We start from the raw sequence: 20,772 nt of genomic DNA, 5'->3' as shown, positions 1-20,772 counted from the left end.
GGTCTGTCATTTAAAAGTTACAATCATTGCAGACTGGGCCTGGAAAAGAGTACCGGCCACCTGAGAAGAGTCCTGGTTATTCATGAATTCCTGCTCTCCTGCCCACCTGCTGATGACTGACAGGCTTCTACCTAGTTTACTCCCTTTCTCTCTAGGAGAGAACTGACAATCATCAGCAGATGGGTGAGAGGAGATTATGAATAACCAGGACTCTTTTCAAGGCCTGTGTTGCAATGATTATGATGCTGGGTCTCAGCAACCACTTTTAGCTCATCAGTGACACACTGCTGAAATCAGCATTTCTATCACTATTTTATGCTGCCCTCAGTGAGGTCAGCATAAAGTTGATGACAGGTTCCCTTTAAGTACTCAGTAAATATATTTTGATCAAAATCATTTCTACCTATCCACAACAGCAAGGTGATCTCTTTTAGATGGGACCCTACTCTATAATGACTCCTTTCCTTGTGCCAACAAGCCTCCAATTAATTTAGGGAAAGTGGGCTCCAGCTATATACTGCACTAATTAAAAACAGCCTTGTGCATATGCAGGTGTGGCTGCCTCCATTTTGGTCTTGCCTTTCTAATCACCCATCTTCCCCACAGTTTCTTTTTATTAGAGGAGTATACAGCTTGAGCATACTTTGGATTCATTTGAAACCTATTGGCCCCAGGAGTGGAGTCATTATAGAGTAGGGTCCCATTGCCAGGGTAGATGGGCACAAATAATTTTGATGAAAATATATTTGCCAAGTACCTTATATCCATGTACTGTATATAGTGAATATAACATTAGTAACATTTACCATTTAGGTACTGCAAATTGAGAGAGATAGAACTGGACACATTTAGAACAGCACACACTTTCAACAAGTTTTTCTGAAGTTGCTCGTAAAGGGGGTGAGGCATTGCGGGAAGGGTGGAGCTTTGTGAGAAAGGGGGTGGGGCCTTACCAGACAGTTTGAACCAAAAAGGTGCCACAGTTCTGGTGTAAAATTCTGTCTAAAAGTAGGCAAACCAATAGCTGAGAGTGTCTAGCCCTGCTCCAAATTCATGCATGTCTAGTCAACCTTTCAAAGTTAACACCATCTATAGGTTTGGTAAATTCGCTGCACGTGGTTTAAATTTCTGACCTATATTTTCAGCCATTACATACAGGATAAACGTTGATTCTAGGTTATTTCAATGGAATTTTTAGAGAGTACATTTGATGAGTAGAGCCAAGCACATCACATCTTCTATCCGGCAATTTGTTGAGGTACTGAAGATATGATATCGGACGCTGCAATCAAAATGACATAATTGTACTTCATTGATTCAGTATAAATATTGTGAAAAACAAAGGATACAAAGATGAAATCATCCATATAGCGCTTCTTCAGGTTCTCCACTATAGAATCTTCAGAAATTTTGGACAACAGGACCATATCGTCCACTCCACTGTGCTTAACATTGTGGCTTTGCCAGTGATATCTGTAATGTCCTTTGCTGCCCTGAAAATGGAAGAAACAAAAATATATGAGTACATAACATTACAGTCTGTGGCTCAAATCACACCTGCAGTTTTCACGGCAGCTTTATTGAGCCAAACACAGGAGTGCATACAAAATATATAAGTATCAGTTTTCCTACTTTTACTTCCTTTTGGATTCTAACAGTGGTCCAGATTTGCTACAAGTCTGACAAGTTATGTAGAAAGTGAGTCTTTAACAGGGCTGTCTAGGATATGCCATCAACATCAGATAGGTGCGGGTCCCACCTCCGGGAAGTGAAGGGCAGCACACCGCACAAGCACAGCCGCCCTCTATTCACCACTATAGGAGTTCCGGGAGTAGCCAACTCACTTTTTCCAGTAGTCCCAAAAATGTGACTGGAGAGGTGGCTGTGCGCACACAGTGCATTCTCCATTCACCACTATGGGACTTCTGAAAATAGCCGAGCGCACTCGCTCAGCTTTTCTCCGAATTCTCATAGCAGTGAATGGAAAGCACCTGTGCGGTATGCTCTGCTTCACTTCAGGGGGCCCCTTCTGGAGATAGGCGCGGGTCCAAGAGGTGGCGATATGCCATCAAAATCTGAGATGGGACAACCCCTTTAAATCTGCCAGAATTATCACAGTGGCTCAGGTTGTATAATTTATCTGGCACATTTATAGACTGCCTGGCATAAAATTTTACTACAACTTTTAGTTGTCTTACTTTCTTTCACATTTTTAGGACAGAACTTTTGGTGCAAAAAGGCACATTTTAGGTCACACCACGTGCAACACATTGAATCAATAGTGAGTTAATCATAGTGAGTCAATAGTGAATCTGGCACAGCATGTTCTTTACACTAGGGCTGTAACTCCAACATAACTGGAACAGCCTAGCAGATGTCTGACGATGGAAAAATGACTAATCTGAGAAGCCCATGGTGTGACTTCTATCTGCCTAGTTCAGATCACTTCATTTTGGTTAAAAGTTTATATATCCTCAAAGTATTAAAAAAATTGGTGCCAACCAACAACTCCTTCAAAATAACATGCCAAGTCCAAAATTGCTAATTAGTGAAGAATTACTTTGTGGGATCCTACTGCAAATAAAATTGAAAACTATGAGGTACGTGCAGCTCATGACAATCAGACATCAATCTCCATAACTTTCAGCTTTAAAATAACTAATGAGTTAAACTGGTGAAGTGGGTGATAAGTGGATATAAAATGATTGTCAAAAGGTGTAAATAACTTCTTTCAGGATCCATTCATACTTTCTATTTTAATGATGAATTCAGATGCCACTTTTACCTATACTTCTTTACAGAGAAAATATAATTTGTGTAACTGAACATACAGTACATTAAAAATAGCACAACAACATATAACAGCACTATACCAAAGAAATACTGGAATAACATGCACATTGTCATATAATGATTAACAATTTTGTGGCTATTTGAATTGCTTCAACACATCTAACAGAAAAAACTAATATACGATATAGATTTTTTTATATATATATATATATATATATATATATATATATATATATATATATATATATATATATACACACACATACACACACACACACACACCTTTGTTTTTCGCAATTAAGTGGATGAGGTATTTGTTTTTTTATTTTTTGTTAAAATGAAACATTACATCTGGGGGGCATTATTACAGGTGGGGGCCACTATGTGTACGGAGGGCACTGTAGGGATTGGGATCTTTATATTAAAAACAAAAAAACAAACATGAAACTCATCAGTTTTTCATGCCCATTTTTAACGGCCATGAAAAACGGATTCAAAATGGACATTAAAAACTGACAGAAAATAGATGCACTAATGGCCATGAAAAACTGTCAGTTTTTAACAGACTTTTTTTCACGGTTGTGTCCATGTAGCCTAACACTGGTAAGCTGTAAGGACATACTTGTATATCCCACATGACATAACCTAACAATTCTTCACTTTTTATTCCAAACTATAACGAGGACCTTTAACCTTTCCTAAAAGTGTTTCTGCACACAATCTGACACTGGCAACACTGACTGGATAATGTCTGTGCAGGGACACCCCCCCAAACTGGTGACACCCGTCTGGACCTTCACTGCAAACCGCTAGTAATTCATTCATAATTTCTAGCAGGAATAATAAAAGCAAAAGCACATAAAAAATTCAGAACAATAGATGCTCCAGAACCGATGGGGAAAGTGGGGTGCAAGCAGACATGTCAGGGGAGGTTAAAATGTTCTTAAAAGTGGAATTGTACTTCATCTTTTAAGCCGCTCCAAAACAAAAGGTGACAATTATGGATTTGATAATTGTTATTTATCGGTTTCATTAAAATAATTCTGTCCTGAACAATGACAAGTCATTATCAAGTAAACCAGTGACTTGGCTTTCCAGGTATTAGTAATACAACTGGGAACTAAATAATGATGGGTGATAATTGACTGGAAAGCTGCAAAGCCAATTACACTGCTGCAGAGAAAAATCTCAGATGCTATAGAGCGGTATTTAATGAGGTAGGATCTTTTAATTAAAAGACAGAGCATCAATGTTTGATCAGTGGGGACACCCTACGAGGTTTAGCTAGACATATAGATGACCCTCTAGACCAGGCATCCTCAAACTGCGGCCCTCCAGCTGATGCAAAACTACAACTCCCAGCATGCCCGAACAGCCTACAGGCATCAGCCTACAGCAGGGCATTGTGGGAGTTGTAGTTTTACAACAGCTGGAGGGCCGCAGTTTGAGGATGCCTGCTCTAGATCAGTGATGGCTAACCTCCGGCACGCCAGCTGTGGTGAAAGTACGACTCCCAGCAGGCTCCATTCATTTCTGTGGAGTTCTGAGAACAGCCAAGCAAGTGTGTATCTTGGGAGTTGTAGTTTTACTACAGCTGGAGGTTAGCCATCACAGCTCTAGACAAAGACTAATGCCTCATTCACACGTCAGTATTCGGTCAGTGATTTCCATCAGCGATTTTGAGGGAAAACCAGGTGCGGCTCTAACCACAGAACAGGTGCAGATCTTTCCCTTATACATTATGTCTGTGGAGGCTCCAATCTTGGGTTTGGCTCACAATCACTGATTGAAATCACTGACGTGTGAACAAGGCTTAATGGGGCACTTTTCTTCTGATGATCAGCAGGGATTTTGGGGGTCAGAATCTCCACTGGCCTATCCTTAAGGGCCCTTGCAGACGAGTGTTGGTCATGCTGCGAGTCTGCAGCGCAGCATTATGCCAGTGTTATCCAATACATTCCAGAACTGTAAGGGTTACATAGCATCATAAATCAATATAATGCTATGTGACCCCTGGAAGCGCTGGGAGTTCAGGCCAGGAGCTGCGCTGCGGACTCGCAGCGTGACCAACGCTCGTCTGCAAGGGCCCTAACAGGGTTGTACAAGATTTTACTAGTAAACTGCCTATTCTCTGACACCACTCAACCCCGCCGATCAGCTGTCTCGGGGTAGCTCAAGCACCGGACTTCAGCCCCTTCAAATCAACTGAAGCAGCACTGCAGTAACCGGCTCCATCCACTACACTACTGCAAGAAGGTGTGGGGTGTAGGACCCTCCCTGACCAGCAATTGATGGCCAAGATTCAGTATAGGAAAATCCTAGACATCCCCCTTAAGAAAAGAAAAAGCCCTTTAAATGATATCTATATTTATACACTGGTGTCATTTTTCAAAAGTTATTGTTCTGCTTTTCTTCATTTATCATATTCCTTACATGTTTTATTGTCTGTATTCTACGTTTCCCACATTTGTAACCAGAAACAGCAGACAAAATAACTTATTGTGGCAAAACAATCAGCGGATCTAGATTTCAGTATAATCTGCATACTGCGGACACCCACCAACAAGTTGTGTATGTTTCCAAGTCTCTCTATGTTTGAACTTCTGCCTTTTTAAAGAGGACCTGTGACCACTCCTGACATCCTGTTTTAATAGCTTCATGCATTCCCCATTTAATAAAAACTCTGGAACATCTATTCTTAGGTCTCTATGTTGTGCCGCTCCTTTATTATTTCTCCTAGAAGTTATGGATGAATTGCTAGCAGTCTGCAGTAAGGGTACAGAGAGGTGGAAACAAGTTGGGGGGCTGTACCTGCACAGTCTGAAAATGGCAGCACTGATTGGATAGAGTGAGTCTGTGCAGGTACCCCCCCAACTGGTTACCTCCCCTCTGTACCCTTACTGCAGACTGCTAGCATGAGGGTATTGCATGAAGCTATTAAAACAGGCATGTCAGGAGTGGTGAAAGGTCACCTTTAAAACCAATATGTTCCCGTTTACAACATAAATATCTTAGAAGGAACCTGTCCAGGGTCAGACTGGGGTGAGGCTCACCAGTAAAATCACTCTGGGGGCCCACTGTACAGATACATGCAAATACTACCAGGTCACAGAGTGGCTGGTAGCACGTGATGATTGATTATGGAGGTCCCTACAGAAACTTTGAGAAGGCAGGTCCTGGAGAAAGAGGACGCTGGCTGGCCTTCCTTTGTGCCTAGAAGTCTTCACCGCCCCCCGATGCATCTATAATAAACTGGGTGGCCTCTTAAATAATTTACCCAGTTTCTATAAAAGGATGCATAGGCTGGTCGGAATTGTGTATGCTGCCTGTAGTGCAGTCAATCCACTGTGCCATGTGCCACTTCTACAAGGGGGAAGGGGGCCCACCAGCAGATTCACCTGTTCCCTTGTGGGTCAGTCCGATCCTAAAAACCTACCTGTATTTTATGCTGCCTACTAACAGGCCCCCTCATTACCAAGTACTCTGAAATGCCACATACTGTAGCTTTAATAAAAGATCAGGCACAAGGAGAAAGGTCTGCCACAGAAGTTCGGGTTTGGGTTAGGTGTTCTGTAGATTGTATTATTTTCCCTTGTAACATGGTTATAAAAGGGAAAATAATAGCATTCTTAATACAGAATGCATAGTACAATAGGGCTGGAGGGGTTAAAAAAAAATAAAAATAAAATTTAACTCCCCTTAATCCACTTGTTCGCGCAGCCCGGCTTCTCTTCTGTCTTCTTTCTTCAGGACCTGGGTAAAGGACCTGTGATGATGTCACTGTGCTCATCACATGGCCCGTCACATGATCCATCACCATGGTAAAAGATCATGTGATGGACCATGTGATGAGCGCAGTGACGTCACCACAGGTCCTTTACCCAGGTCCTGAAGAAAGAAGACAGAAGAGAAGCCGGGCTGCGCGAACAAGTGGATTAAGGTGAGTTAAATTTTATTTTTATTTTTTTTAACCCCTCCAGCCCTATTGTACTATGCATTCTGTATTAAGAATGCTATTATTTTCCCTTATAACCATGTTATAAGGGAAATAATAATGATCGGGTCTCCATCCCGATCGTCTCCTAGCAACCGTGCGTGAAAATCGCACCGCATCCGCACTTGCTTGTGGATGCTTGCGATTTTCACGTAGTCCCATTCACTTCTATGGGGCCTGCGTTGTGTGAAAAACGCACAAAATAGAGCTTTCTGCGATTTTCACGCAACGCACAAGTGATGCGTGAAAATCACAGCTCATGTGCACAGCCCCATAGAAATGAATGGGTCTGGATTCAGTGCGGGTGCAATGCATTCACCTCACGCATTGCACCCGCGCGGAAAATTCGCCCGTGTGAAAGGGGCCTTAGAGTCCAGTACTACAATCCGAAGCACAGAAGCTGCTAAAGTAACAGGAGCTAAAAATGTGACAAATTCAAATTGTCCCTCCACTTATGGGCAAGGAATGCAGGCAGAAAATCACTATATAGCTGAGCACACATGTGGGGCAGATGTCACCATTCTGGTACGCAGCTCTACAGACTGGTGATGATGTGGCTTTTTTTTTCATTTTTAATGCCTAAAAGAACTTTTACCAAAAAAAGGAAGAAAAAAGGCTATAGTAATTCAACTCTTCAATACATTTCCTATTTTAACTTCAGTTTCCTGCATTTCTGCTGCTCAGGAATGTGAGGAATTTTTAGCACCAAGGCAGAGCTTTCAAATGTTCAACCCTTCTGCCCACAATATGATATTGGATGGTTTCCAGCAAAATTATCTGTTTCTCTATATATAGGCCTGAAATTATAAACATACTAAAACAGAAAGCAACTGAAGTAGATAGAGGTCTATTCAACATAGACAAATACAGTATCAAGCTGCGACATTAAAGGGGTATTCCGGTTATATCAAGTTATTCCCTATCCACAGGATAGGGGGATAACTATTAGATCCCCACCCATCACGAGACTACGGGCCCCAAACTCCATGGAGCCCCCCTGAAAGGGACTAAGAGGCTGGTTAGAAATGCATGTGGCCGCTCTATTCATTTCTATAGGAATTCTGAGGTAACTGAGCGATGTACTGGGCTACTGCCAGAACTCCCATAGAAATGAACAGAGCGGCCTTGAGCATTTTCAATCAGCCACTCCATTCATTTCAGGGGGCACCACGGGGTTTGGGGTCCCAGCGGTAGGACCCCGAACCATCTGATAGTTATTCCCTACCCTGGATAGGGGAAAACTTGATATAACTGGAATACCGCTTTAATATTACGTCACCTTCATGTCTGTAAGGCATCTTGCTTCTGCCATCACATGCAGCCCTGTTCCAAACATTACCACCATCAGGGGCTAAATCACAAGATGTGTCCATTCATCTCTTAAAGGGAATTTAAATAATAATAAAAAAAGCCTCAAAAAGTACATTGCCTAATAGCGTCGCAGTTCACACAGGAAAATGCGTTTCTTTTTGTTGGACCGCGCCTCCTCAGGAGTAGCAGAAATTCCACATTCAAAACCATACAAAAGGATCAATCACCCGACCCGGGTTTCGCTCAGTCGAGCTTTGTCAGCATTCTTGGTATCCCATAGAAGCCTGGAAGGGAGAGGAGGAAAGGCTTCGACTGGCCTGTTTGCTTTCCCATGTTTGCGATTATTTGACTGGTTTCGAATGTGGAATTTCTGCTACTCCTGAGGCAGCGCGGTCCAACAAAAAGAAACACATCTCTTAGAGGGAGTCTGTCACCAACCTGACTGGTTTTAAACCGATCACATAGTTCAGTGGGACACAGACATGACACAGATGGTACCTTTGTTTCGTTTTTCAGATCATCCAAATCGCCAAAAAAGTAGTTTTTATGATATGCTAATGAGCTATCGCAAGTGCCCAGGGGCGAAGAGTTTGCTGAAAGTGCCTAAGTTCCCCTGCCTCACTCGTGCTTAACTCCGCCCCTCAGTAAACTTTGGCCAGCCCTGTGACATCATATTTCCCTATAGGCCGTTCGCGCATCGCTGATGGGGCCCGGGCATGCGCAGTGTTCTGCCCACTGTGGGCAGGGGCACAGAGATATTCAGTGCGCATGTGCCGATTTCATGCCAGGTACCATCTGTGTCATGTCTTTGTGTCCCACTGAACTATGTGATTGGTTTGAAAGACAGACTCCCTTTAAGATTATTCATTACCAAACAGAAATGTAGCACTGACTGGACAATGTCAGACTGTGCAAGGACCCCCCCCCCCAAATGGCTACACCCTTCTGTACCGTTAGGGCCCAAGCAGACAACCGTATGTATTTTGCAGAACGGAACAGCTGGCCCCTAATAGAACAGTCCTATCCTTGTCCATTATGTGTTCTCAAAATACACCTGCAAAAATCCATCTCGATAGCCAAAAGGAAAAAGTTGCAGCCTAACCAACAAATACTAAAAATGGCGAAACGGTCCTCCTGTAGACCCAAAATACCCTTAGCCTGAAGCGGTGTTGTATATGGAAATAAATCTCATGTCAGACTACTGCATACAAATTTCTGAAACCCATAAGAATTGATATGGGAATAGAACATCTAAACATCTTGATATCTATAACAAAAAAATATATCATTTAGAAATGAACTAAGAGCTTGTTCTCTGCTGTTATACCCGTATAATAAAACTAAATTAATAATGCAGTGTGCGTGCCAATGAATATCGCAGCACGTGTAGTCTGGTTTAAATATAGCAACAAGTCCTTATATTGACTCATTTTCAGCTGATCTTATGAAATCATCTCTTTAGAACAATGTCAGCAAAATGAAAAGCCCTGATTTCCTCTCCCATCACGTGCTACCAGCATTTTTTGCAGATCACACACGGACCCACTCATTTCTACGGGGCTATTCGCACACATCCGTATTTTTTGTGGATCCATGTGGCTGCTTAGCAAATTATTGAACATGTCCTATTCTGTGGTCTGCAGAGAGGATGAGAATGGTCATTTCTATTGATGGAAGAGTGCACACGACAGGTAACTGTATTTTGTGGATTCGTGGTTTGCGGACCGAAATACAGATAAGGTTGTGTGCATGAGGCCTTCACCATAGCTCTTCTTTCTTTTGGATTCTCTTGGTTTATATATTTTGCACTTCAAACAAATCCTGAACTCCATGATCTTATATAGCACTTGCTAATAACTTTCTGTTAAAAACGACCTCTATGCGGATAAAAAGACGATATAAAACAGTGCGTTGTATATGTAAATTACTTACCAAGAGTCATGTGGGAGGTGCTGTTGTGGTGAAGAGTCACAGGTGTCAACATGCTCAATGCTTTGCTTCATGTCCCACTCGGCAGAGCTAGCGCTGGCATCAACGACCAAGGCATGGTAAAGTCATGCCACTGGGACCAGCACCACCCAGAGGACTCTTGGCGAGCAATTTACACCTAGTGCACAACGTTTCATAGCTTCTTTCTATCCAGCACAACTGGTTTACTCGCTCCAAAATGTAGTTACAGGTTCCTTTTCCAGGACTATGCTCTGTCCTGTTTAGTGTTCATCATCTCGGACTGCTTATTCAGTGTGCGTTAGACAGTCCCTTTCGGAAACAGGTCTGGTTTTTTATCACAATCTCTACAGTACGCATCAACCTTTTTTGAAGCATCAATCTTTTTTTTACCTAAACCTGATGATTCAGGTCCTCCTGGAGCCCTTGCTCTATGAGGTTTAGATGAAAAGGATCACAGTTTTGGTTTATAGAAAAAAATAAAAAAAAAGTATATAGACTGTATTGTTGACAGGTCCTTTTTGGTCCCAAAACAAAATCTGAAATAGGACCTCCTACCTGACCCTGCACTACTTCTTATTATCCTCTCAAGTGGAAGAGGGGCCTTTCACCTCCAGGACTATCACTATGCCCCTGACTGCAGGTAGTTAAGGCTACTTTCACACTCGCGTTTGGTGCGGATCTGTCATGCATCTGCACAGACGGATCCATTTAGATAATACAACCGCCAGCATCCGTTCAGAACAGATCCGTTTGTATTATCTAACATAGCCAAGACGGATGCGTCTTGAACACCACTGAAAGTCAATGGAGGACGGATCCATTTCCTATTGTGCCAGATTGTGTCATAGAAAACTGATCCGTCCCCATTGACTTACATTGTGTGCCAGGACGGATCCGTTTGGCTCAGTTTCGTCAGACGGACACCAAAACGCTGGTGTCCGCCTCCAGAGCGGAATGGAGACGGAACGGAGGCAAACTGATGCATTCTGAGCGGACCCTTTTCCATTCAGAATGCATTAGGGCACAACTGATCCGTTTTGGACCGCTTGTGAGTGCCCTGAACGGATCTCACAAACGGAAAGCCAAAACGCCAGTGTGAAAGTAGCCTAAGTAGAACACCAGAAAGGTCTTTTGATAACAGCGTCCTACTTGCTTGAGATTGCAGTACCTATAAATACTCAAATTCGAGTACTATAGTATCGGCTGTAGAAATTTACAGCATATAATGCGATAAGGGAAAATAATCTGCAGGGAATCATTTTCTCTCCAGAATTTTTCAGTTCTTGCCACTGTTCTTGTGCTCCCCAGATACTTGTAAGGAAGGGCGCCATCTTTGTTTTGGTTTAGGAGAGAGAAGGAAAGATCTCAAATTAAGGTCTGCACTCAGAGCAGGGTAGTAGAAGAATTGCCATTAACAGCAGAACTAAAAAGTTTTGAATATTCTATAGAGACCAATAAACTGGAATAAAAGGTCTTTGCGTAGGATATATGTATGTATAGTCTTTGACTAAACTGATGGCTGCACCGATCACTGTGCACAAACCTGTCCTGATTCCTAGCTTCACCACGCACTACTTATATCAACACAGGCAATTTAAAAAGGACCTTTTGCGGGTTCGGACATTAAAATATCAATACCGGGCACTGTAGGCCAGGTTTACGAGATGTCATATTGTTATTTTTTTTAACCAGATATGATGCTCCGTTGGGGCGCTGTGCCCCCTGTTCCGTTTACCTGCCCTGTACTTTAATCAATAGCATTAGTACAGGGGGTGTCTCCTTCTCCCTGGCGGTGAGCTGTCCAATCACAGCAAAGCATGCCACAGCCATTGAGTTGTGACGCGGTCCGCTGTGATTTGACAGCTCACAGGCAGGGAGAAGACGACCCTTGAGAATATTGTAATCTCAAGACCCGTGAAAGGTCCTCTCCTGACATGTTTGTTTTGGCTAATACTTGCAATTCCCATGTAATAACAACTTTGGTGCATCTTTTCATATAACTGTCATGTCATTCCTCTACGATTCCTACTAAAGGTCCAGCTGGGTGTTACCAGGTGGAGGTGTCACCTTGCACAGGCCGACACTGCCAGCACTGATATTGTCTGATAAGAACAGATGCTCCAGAATTTATTGCACAGGAAATTCGAGTGGTTACTAAAAAAAAAAAAGAAAAGTGACAGGTCCTTGTTCAGGGCAAAGAAGAGAACAAACATACAACCACTGGTCAGCAAGAGTTCTGTTCACTTTAATGTACCGTTTCCTTGAGGCAATTACAATTCCATTTGAGAATGCCGAGTCTATTCCTGCATTCTCAGGTGGATATGTAAGTGCCTCAAAGAAACAGCAGTTTAAGGGCTCGCTCACACGAACGTGTGAAGCCTGTGCCCGTGCTGTGGACCGCAAACTGCGGTCCGCAACGCACGGGCACCGTCCGTGGGGCAGGCGCATGGGGATCCTTCTGTTCTGCAAAAAGGTAGAACTTGCTCTATCTTTTTGCAGTGCGAAAGCACGGAACGGAACCCCAGAAAGCACTCCGTAGTGCTTCCGAAGTGTTCCGTTCTTCGGTTGCGCATCAGTGATGTGGAATGGCCAAGGAATGGTGCCCGTGTATTGCGGATCCGCAAATGCGGCAACGGGCTTCACACGTTCGTGTGAACGAGCCCTAAAGTGGAGTGAATTTATGAATATCAGTGGTTGCATTTACTGTTCTCTTCCTTGCCGGGAAAAGGCTTTAGGCTCTGTTCACATTTTTTACCATGTTTCTGGGGGGAAATGGAGGGCTGGATCCACCATATGACTGACACCAGTGGCGTCCAACTGTCCACATAGTCTTAAAATGGGGTCTGATAGATTCTGCCACAGTTCGGGACGTTGATGGCGCTATTCTAGCGGAATGTGAGTCTTAACCCTTAAACTGCCTGGGTTGATGTATCAGTGTAGTTCAGACAATATTACTGGTAAGTGTACATAGTAAAACAACTAACAGAGTACAGACCATGACTACTTTACCAATCATAAGTGCCAATAGTAACTGCTACATAACTTGCTCTCCCCTGTGTTGTACACTATATCATAGCTCATGAGCTGACACATGTGAGGGCCATTATAATATATTAGTGGGTCCAGTGCAAAAGGTTTCACAAGTGGAGAAAAACAATGATTTTTTTTTCTGATGTCGCTTGAAGAGAAGGGATATATAGACCTTCATACTTCTGGAACAGCATGAGATCTTGGCAGGCTCCCTGGCCACAAACAGCTAGATTCTACCTCGTCCCTCAGCCAGATTCTACCTCGTCCCTCAGCCAGATTCTACCTCGTCCCTCAGCCAGATTCTACCTCGTCCCTCAGCCAGATTCTACCTCGTCCCTCAGCCAGATTCTACCTCGTCCCTCAGCCAGATTCTACCTCGTCCCTCAGCCAGATTCTACCTCGTCCCTCAGCCAGATTCTACCTCGTCCCTCAGCCAGATTCTACCTCGTCCCTCAGCCAGATTCTACCTCGTCCCTCAGCCAGATTCTACCTCGTCCCTCAGCCAGATTCTACCTCGTCGCTCAGCCAGATTCTACCTCGTCGCTCAGCCAGATTCTACCTCGTCGCTCAGCCAGATTCTACCTCGTCGCTCAGCCAGATTCTACCTCGTCGCCCAGCCAGATTCTACTCAGAAGCACTGCATCATTTCAGAGGAAATAAAAATGAGCTGGGAAACGGGAGAATAGTTATGGAGCAGTTTCCTCGCCTGCTCAGCTTGAGAGATCTCTCCCTATCACCATCAATGAGAAGTTCTGAGTACAAATATGTATAAGGCCATAAGGCCAAAGGATTCGCCAAAATACACACTACTTAAAACTTAAATTTTCTTTGCTGTCAGTTAAAAGTATTTGCATACTACAAAAAGAATAAATCCCCCTAAACAGATTACAACTGTTGGTATACAGGGGTATTTAGATGGCCTGTTTCTCTACCAGCGCTTAAAACTAATTATCCAGACAGCATAATTAAAACTAATTATCCAGACCACCCCCCCTTCCCGCATATCCGTTCATTATCAATACAATACATGGAAATACACGCTCATTTCCAACATCTAAATATCCCTGAATAACAGCAGTTTTAATCTATTTAGGGGTATTTTTGTTTTTGCTTTGCGCAGTATACAAATACATTTTATTTGTTGTAAAAAAAACTATTTTTTTACAGAGTATAAATATTCCCACTATAATACCATAATACAAAAGATGTCAGTAAAGTATAATACTGAGAGGTGTATATACCTGAAATGCAGGGCAATATGCAAAGCATACAACCACTAGCCACCCGGAAAATTCATACTGTATATATAGATTACACCCAGGATCAGGGCCGTCTTTAATATTGATTGGACCCTGGGCAAAAATTTACTTGGGCCCCCTGGATCCCGCCTTCCCACACCTTAGGCAATCACGCCCTCCACCACAACACACACACAAAAAATCCACACACCTGGTAGAGTACAGTGAATGACTGTAAATACTTCCAGTTCTGAAGACTCCAGCGGCTCAGGATCAGTGCTCTGGGCAGCTGGGCTCAGGCTGGAAGTGGGCACCGCTCTGCAGGAAGGAGACCAGGGCTCGGCTCACCCTAGTGTTACAGTGCAACCCAGCACCCCACAGTATAGCACCCTATAGTATACAGCACCACACACTATACAGTACCCCACAGTATATAGTAGAGCAGTATAGCAGCCCACAGTATACAACACCTCACATTATACAACACCTCACTGTATACAGCACCCCAAACTATACACGATACAGCCCCCCACACTATACAGTACAGCAGTATAGCACTCCACACTATACCGCACCCACAGTATAGCACTCCACAATATACGGCCCCCACACAGTATACAGAGCCCACCACACAGTATAAGGCCCCCACACAGTATACAGGCCCCCACACAGTATACAGGCCCCCACACAGTATACAGCCCCCCACACAGTATACAGCCCCCCACACAGTATACAGCCCCCCACACAGTATACAGCCCCCCCCCACAGTATACAGCCCCCCCCCACAGTATACAGCCCCCACACAATATACAGCAGTTTACAATATATTAACCCGCTCTCTGGTTTGGGATTCTGACCCAGCTCGTCTAATTCTAGAATTATTAGAAAATCCATGTCAACATATCTATTGTATTCTATCGTATCGGTTGTGATTTTTGGCATCATTATTTTATTAATACAAATTTGTGCTGCTAATCTTAAAAGAATTCTTGCTGCTAGTTATGACTAACTTCCAATTTTTATCATTTTAGATAGATAAATTATATTTATTTGTTGTTTACGGTTTTAACTATTTAAGTTTATATTATATCTAGTATATGAGCACAATGGAAGCAATTGTAAATGAGAAAAAACGCATTGACAACGGAAAAACGCAATAAAAACCGCATTATAATGTTAGATATAGCTCATATTAGACATAGTATGAGACCGCAATGTGTATTATTGAAAAAGAGAAAAAACGCACTGATGGCGGTATAACCGCAACAAAACCGCATCAGAATCGCAAGAGGTGAAAAATTGAAAAATCTTATAATTCTGGATTATGTCACCACAGTTTGGGTCTGATCTTGAAACCATATAAAAGGGAGGAGGTGGGGAGTGCCGGATATGACCACTGAGGAAGGGATGTGGAATCATCCCGAAACGCGTCTGGGACATTGGACTCTCTGGTGAAACCTCTACTATAATCAGTTTTTGCATGGCCATGCTAGATTCTATATTTGGTATATACTGAATTGGAACATCTTGGATATAACCAACTGATCAAACTGAGCCAAGCGATTTGGCTCACTGGACGGAAATCCTGCTTGTATCACCGCGAGATCTAGGTGAGAGCAGTGTACAACACGAACAACGAGGCCGTATTGGCGTCTCCAGAGTATCATCGGCACATAGCCAGAAGTTATACCCTGAACCAAGCGCGGAAGGAGGTAAGAATTTTCTCCTATCCCAGGACTTTATACAACCTATGCATTCAGCTTGACTGTCCGATAAGGACTGCTGATTGGAATCTTGTTTAAAAACCACGAGTCCTCCAAGCGGCATATGTGAATCATCCTATGTGGATGAGCTGATAAAACGGGAAAATTCTAGTGGTGTGGCAATCATCTACAGCCGCAGAAGAGGCTGTTTTAGCACTCATTTATGTGTATTATACCACCGGTTATTTCACAGTGACACGAAGTTTCACAGTAATTTTTTCTACAATTTTTTCTACAGTTCTTTATTAATACAGGGACACTTTCACCCGATTTGGATCCCAGGACTGAGTTATATCATCACTATTTTTGCACTTTATATTTCTATTCAAAAGCACTTTGCACCTTATTAGATACAGTCTCTATTGGTGGCGCACACCACTGGTTATTACTCTACCATCAATTGTTTCCATTTATCAGAAGTGATATTTTGTTGCCATTTGCTGCTAATCTGTTGCGGTTTATTGCTCATATTGCTATTGCTTATATTTATTGGTCCCGATTTGATCAAATCTTATGTATTTTTACTCTATGTTATTCTATGTTATTATATGTTTCATGTGCTAGTCTATTTTAGATTCCAGTCTATTATTAGCCAATAGACAGACTTATTTTATTCTAATAAATATCAGCAGATGCCATAGTGTGAGTGCTCGCTCTCCTTATTTGCCTTTTACTTAATTTCTTCAATTGAGGTTGGGTGTCCTCAATTTGAGTTTGCAGCACCTCACCACCCACAATCAGCAGTGAGCCACTCCATTATATTGATTACAATATATTAACATAACAGCCCCTATCACCTTTTTCTGATGTAATCTTCACATAAAAAAGCTCCACAGTTAACTTCTGCAACACTCCTGCTAGGACCTGTGATGACCTCATAGCCATGTGACCAGTAATTGCTAGGTTACTGGTCACATGGTGATGATGTCATTAAGGTCCTAGATCACAACGTTAAAGTACACAGACAGCTTGACACCCGGGGCAGTAGCTAGCAGGGCTCAAGAGGCAGCTGCCTTGGGCCCCCCAGGAGCAACTGGGCCCGGGGCAGCTGCCCCTTTTGCCCCTTGGTAAAGATGGCCCTGCCCAGGATTACACCCAGCATACGAGACGTGGTACTGTGCAGTGTCCATATATACAGAATAAGAACAGATACTGAGAATTACACCCAGTATACAGGACAGGAGAAGTGGTGGGAGGAGTTGCTGTTCCTTCCTGTTCCTGTTTCCTGTTGTTTGTGGGTGTGTGAGGTCCGGGAGGCTTACCAGCGCTTTGTTTGCTGGGGGAATTGCTACCCTTTCCCCAGGGGGTGGCAGTTTCTCCCGGTATGGATCCCCGGGCCTCCGGCTGCCGGCGTTCATCACCACGTGTCGGCAGCCGTGGCGGAGATGCGCGAGTGGAGAGGAGGGCCTCCAGGACTGGAAACCTGGGCTTAGATACCTCGACACTACTGGAGGTGGACGACGACACGGATGTGAAGATTCCGCAGCAAGCGGCCGCAAGGTCGCAGGTAATGGAGGGCAGCCCCGCAAGTGCCGCGGGCAGGAGGGGCCCTGCTACTAGGAGCGGCCGCGATCCCTGCAGTGAGCCCAATGGAGTGCCAGGTGAGGTCCAGAGGGGTCCCAGGAGAGCAGCCAGCTTGGGATCCTCTCTGGACATTTTGAGTCAGCACCCAAGAAAACAGGATGCTGTGGAAAGGCCCGCTGCTGCACAAGCAGCGGGTTGAAACATGAAAAGTACAGTGGCTGGACAAGCTGCCGGACGGACCGTTGGACGGGATACAGGGAAGGCTGTGGAGAAGGTGACGAGGCCAGAGGCTGAGGTAGGTGATTCAGCATGTGGTGTGTCTGTGTCGGTGCCTCAGCCCGGCAACAAAGTTACTGTAAAGAAGCATGGTGTCGGGGGTTCTTCCTGCCCAGCGGTTGAGAGACTGCATAATTGGGGTACTTTGGGCCCTAAGGAGTCTCCAAAAACCTTTTCCTCCCGGGTAGCATATTTCCTGAACATGCATGAGGAGGTCAAGAGGGAATTAAAAAGACTGAATGTGGAATTTAAAAATGTACAAATGCAACTTAAAATGGCGCCTAAGACAAAGAAGGCAATCCTCTCCTCCAGACTGGTGAGGTTGGAGGAGATAATCGCGGTTTTTGAGGAGAAGAGGGCCGCCATTGTGGAAAATGGCGGCCCATTCTTGGAGAAATTCAGGAATGACTGCAGGTTTCAGGGTATGTCTGGACTGTCTGGTACGCCTGGCCCCAGTTTGTCAGGGCAGCAGGCTGGAAGCCAGGGGAAGGTGGTACCAGGAACACAGGATTCGGAGGCGGACTCTCTGCCTTGTGGCCAGGGGGACCCCTCAGACCTGATTGCGGCCGCCTCCGGGGATGAAAGCGGGTCTGGGGGAAGGCTAATGCTGGAAGTCAGGCAGCTGGAGTCCCCGGTGGGCAGACTGTATTTTGGGGATGAGGAGGTCCCTGAGGATGAGCTGGTGAAAATCAGAAAGGAGAAAAATAAAACTGTAACGGAAGAAGTGCTTCGATTTGTGCCTTTTGAATCCGCTGCTGTGCCCAGCCCGGTTCCTGTAGTGGAATCGGGTCAAACAGTGCGGGAGATTAATTCTAAGATGGTGACGGGAGGTGCCCCCCCCTTCCTGTAGTGGTAGGGTGGTCACAGGAAGCGCAGGGGGTAAAACCCCAAACAGTGTGGCGGACAAGGATGTGGTGATTGTGGACAAGGTTCAAGGTGGTGGTGCTGAGAAAGAGGATGTAAAGACTTTGGAACCTGGAGAGAACACTATGGTCGATTATCCCAGGACTGTGCGGGCCGTGGGGGGTGCGGGAGATGGGGAGTCCCCTGCGGGTTTTGCGGGGGGCTCCTCAGGGCCCGCCCCCAGTGATTCTCCGGTCTCTTTAGGGAACCCGACCAGTCCAGGGGGAGTGAAAGGTGATGCAAATATGGTTGTTAATGGGATTGTGGGTAATAATGTGCAGGTGGCTGTGGGGGTGAATGAGAACGTAGACGAGGTTATAAATGAGGATACAAATGAATTGGTAAATGGGATTGTGGATGAGGAAGAAATTGAGATGGTGGATGAGGAAGCTTTGATTGAGGAGTATATTGCGGATATGGAAGTGGATGAAGAGGAGGAAGTTATGCGGAAGGAAGCAATGAGGAAGGATGTGAGAGAGAGGATGGCAAAAACAAAGACGTATGCGGGTGTTGTTTCGGGTGACTTTTTGCCCAAGGTTTCGGGCGGGGGTGACTTGCAACGGCGCCTCCTGGAGGCCCTAAAAAAAGGACCGGGGACTTCCATACAGGTAGAGGGAGGGTCGGTTGACCTGGCTTTCTGGACAGAAAGGCATGGTTTTAGGGCCTTCCGAGAACAAAGGAGGGGTGAGATCGTATGGACTCACCCCACACCGGGGAGGGACCGTAGGAATGTGGCCCGTCTCTATTGGAGGAGTAAGGAAGCAGCAGTTCCTTCTAGGAAGACTGTTGTGGAACTTCTCCTGGGCGCGGGGTTTGTCGCGAATGACATCTTTGCGCTCATACATCCCTACGGCACCGCTATGTTCGACGTCAGCTTTGTTAGGCCGGAGGGTTTGGAGCTTTTCTGGTCTAAATATGAGCTGATGAAGAACAACCCGGAGTGGCGGGGTTTTGCCGTCGAGGCTATCACCCGCCAATCGACTGTAAAGACAGTGACCGTTTTGACCTGTAATGAATCACTGTCTAGTGTAGACATCATGACTTGGCTCAGTCGATATGGTAGGGTGGGGCAGTTCCCCGCCAAGGTGCTCGATGAGCATGGCATCTGGTCAGGTGCCTGGACCTTCAGCGTGTTTGATCGGGGCAATTCTGTTGCTCATATTCCCTCCTCTGCCTTCATAGGAAGGGATAGGATTATGGTGTTCTATAGGGGCCAGCCAAAGGTCTGTCACAAGTGCGGCAGTCCCACCCACTTCAGCGCACAATGCGATGTTCGCATGTGTGCGAAGTGTGGGGACACTGGTCATCTTGCCGCATCTTGTAGGCGGATCCGGTGCAACCTCTGTGGGGACCTAGGTCACCCGTTTAGTCGCTGTCCGCTTGCCTTCGCCAACAGGGTTCAGTGCCGGGCTCAAGATCAGGCAGGCACTAGCCGCGAGGCTGGGTCTGTGGTTGGGGAGGAGCCTGCTGCCGGGACTGAATCAGTTGGTGAGGGGACAAGCGCTGGAACTACTAGCGCTGGAAGAAGCAGGCAGGATCCGAAGAAGCAAAGGCCGTCCAAGATCAGGCGGCTAGAACAACGCCGTAAGGATAGGGAACAGGTAGCAGCTGATCCTTCAGCTGGTCTTTTGGCTGGTCTGGCTGAGGATCCCGGTTGTAGTGACCCGGGGTACAGCGACGATGGGGAACCAGAGGCCCAACCTGTGGAGGCTAACCCATCCGCCAACCCTGTCTCCTCGTACGGCGAAAGCTTGGACGAGGGTGGCAGAGCGTGGTTGGAGGGTAGGAGGAACAAGCGGAGTAAGAAGAAGAAGAAAGGAGAGGGTCGTAAGCCCTCTCTGGAGTGGGACCCATCTGTCCCACTCATCCTTGACCAGAGGCCTAAGGAAGGATCAACTGGGTCCCCTCTGGTGGAAGTCTCTAATCGGTACCAGGCCCTTGACGAGGATCCCCCAACTGCTTCAGCTGGGGGGGAGGAGGGTGTGGTGCC

The 20,772-nt window shown here is 45.1% G+C and overlaps 1 protein-coding gene across 1 annotated transcript in view; it reads right to left on the bottom strand.

Annotated features, from left to right (window-relative positions):
• The window catches only part of MYO1E (myosin IE), a 238,236-nt gene that overhangs the window by 134,449 nt on the left and 83,015 nt on the right, over positions 1 to 20,772 (bottom strand). Inside the window, exon 2 of the mRNA XM_040413869.1 lies at positions 1,350 to 1,493. Within this exon, the coding sequence (XP_040269803.1) occupies positions 1,350 to 1,493 (144 nt within the window). The remainder of the gene's footprint in view (positions 1 to 1,349; positions 1,494 to 20,772) is intronic.

This window comes from Bufo bufo, chromosome 1, assembly GCF_905171765.1.
Source record: "Bufo bufo chromosome 1, aBufBuf1.1, whole genome shotgun sequence".
In the NCBI taxonomy this organism is placed as follows: domain Eukaryota; kingdom Metazoa; phylum Chordata; class Amphibia; order Anura; family Bufonidae; genus Bufo; species Bufo bufo.
This window is presented reverse-complemented; position numbering and strand designations above follow the sequence as displayed.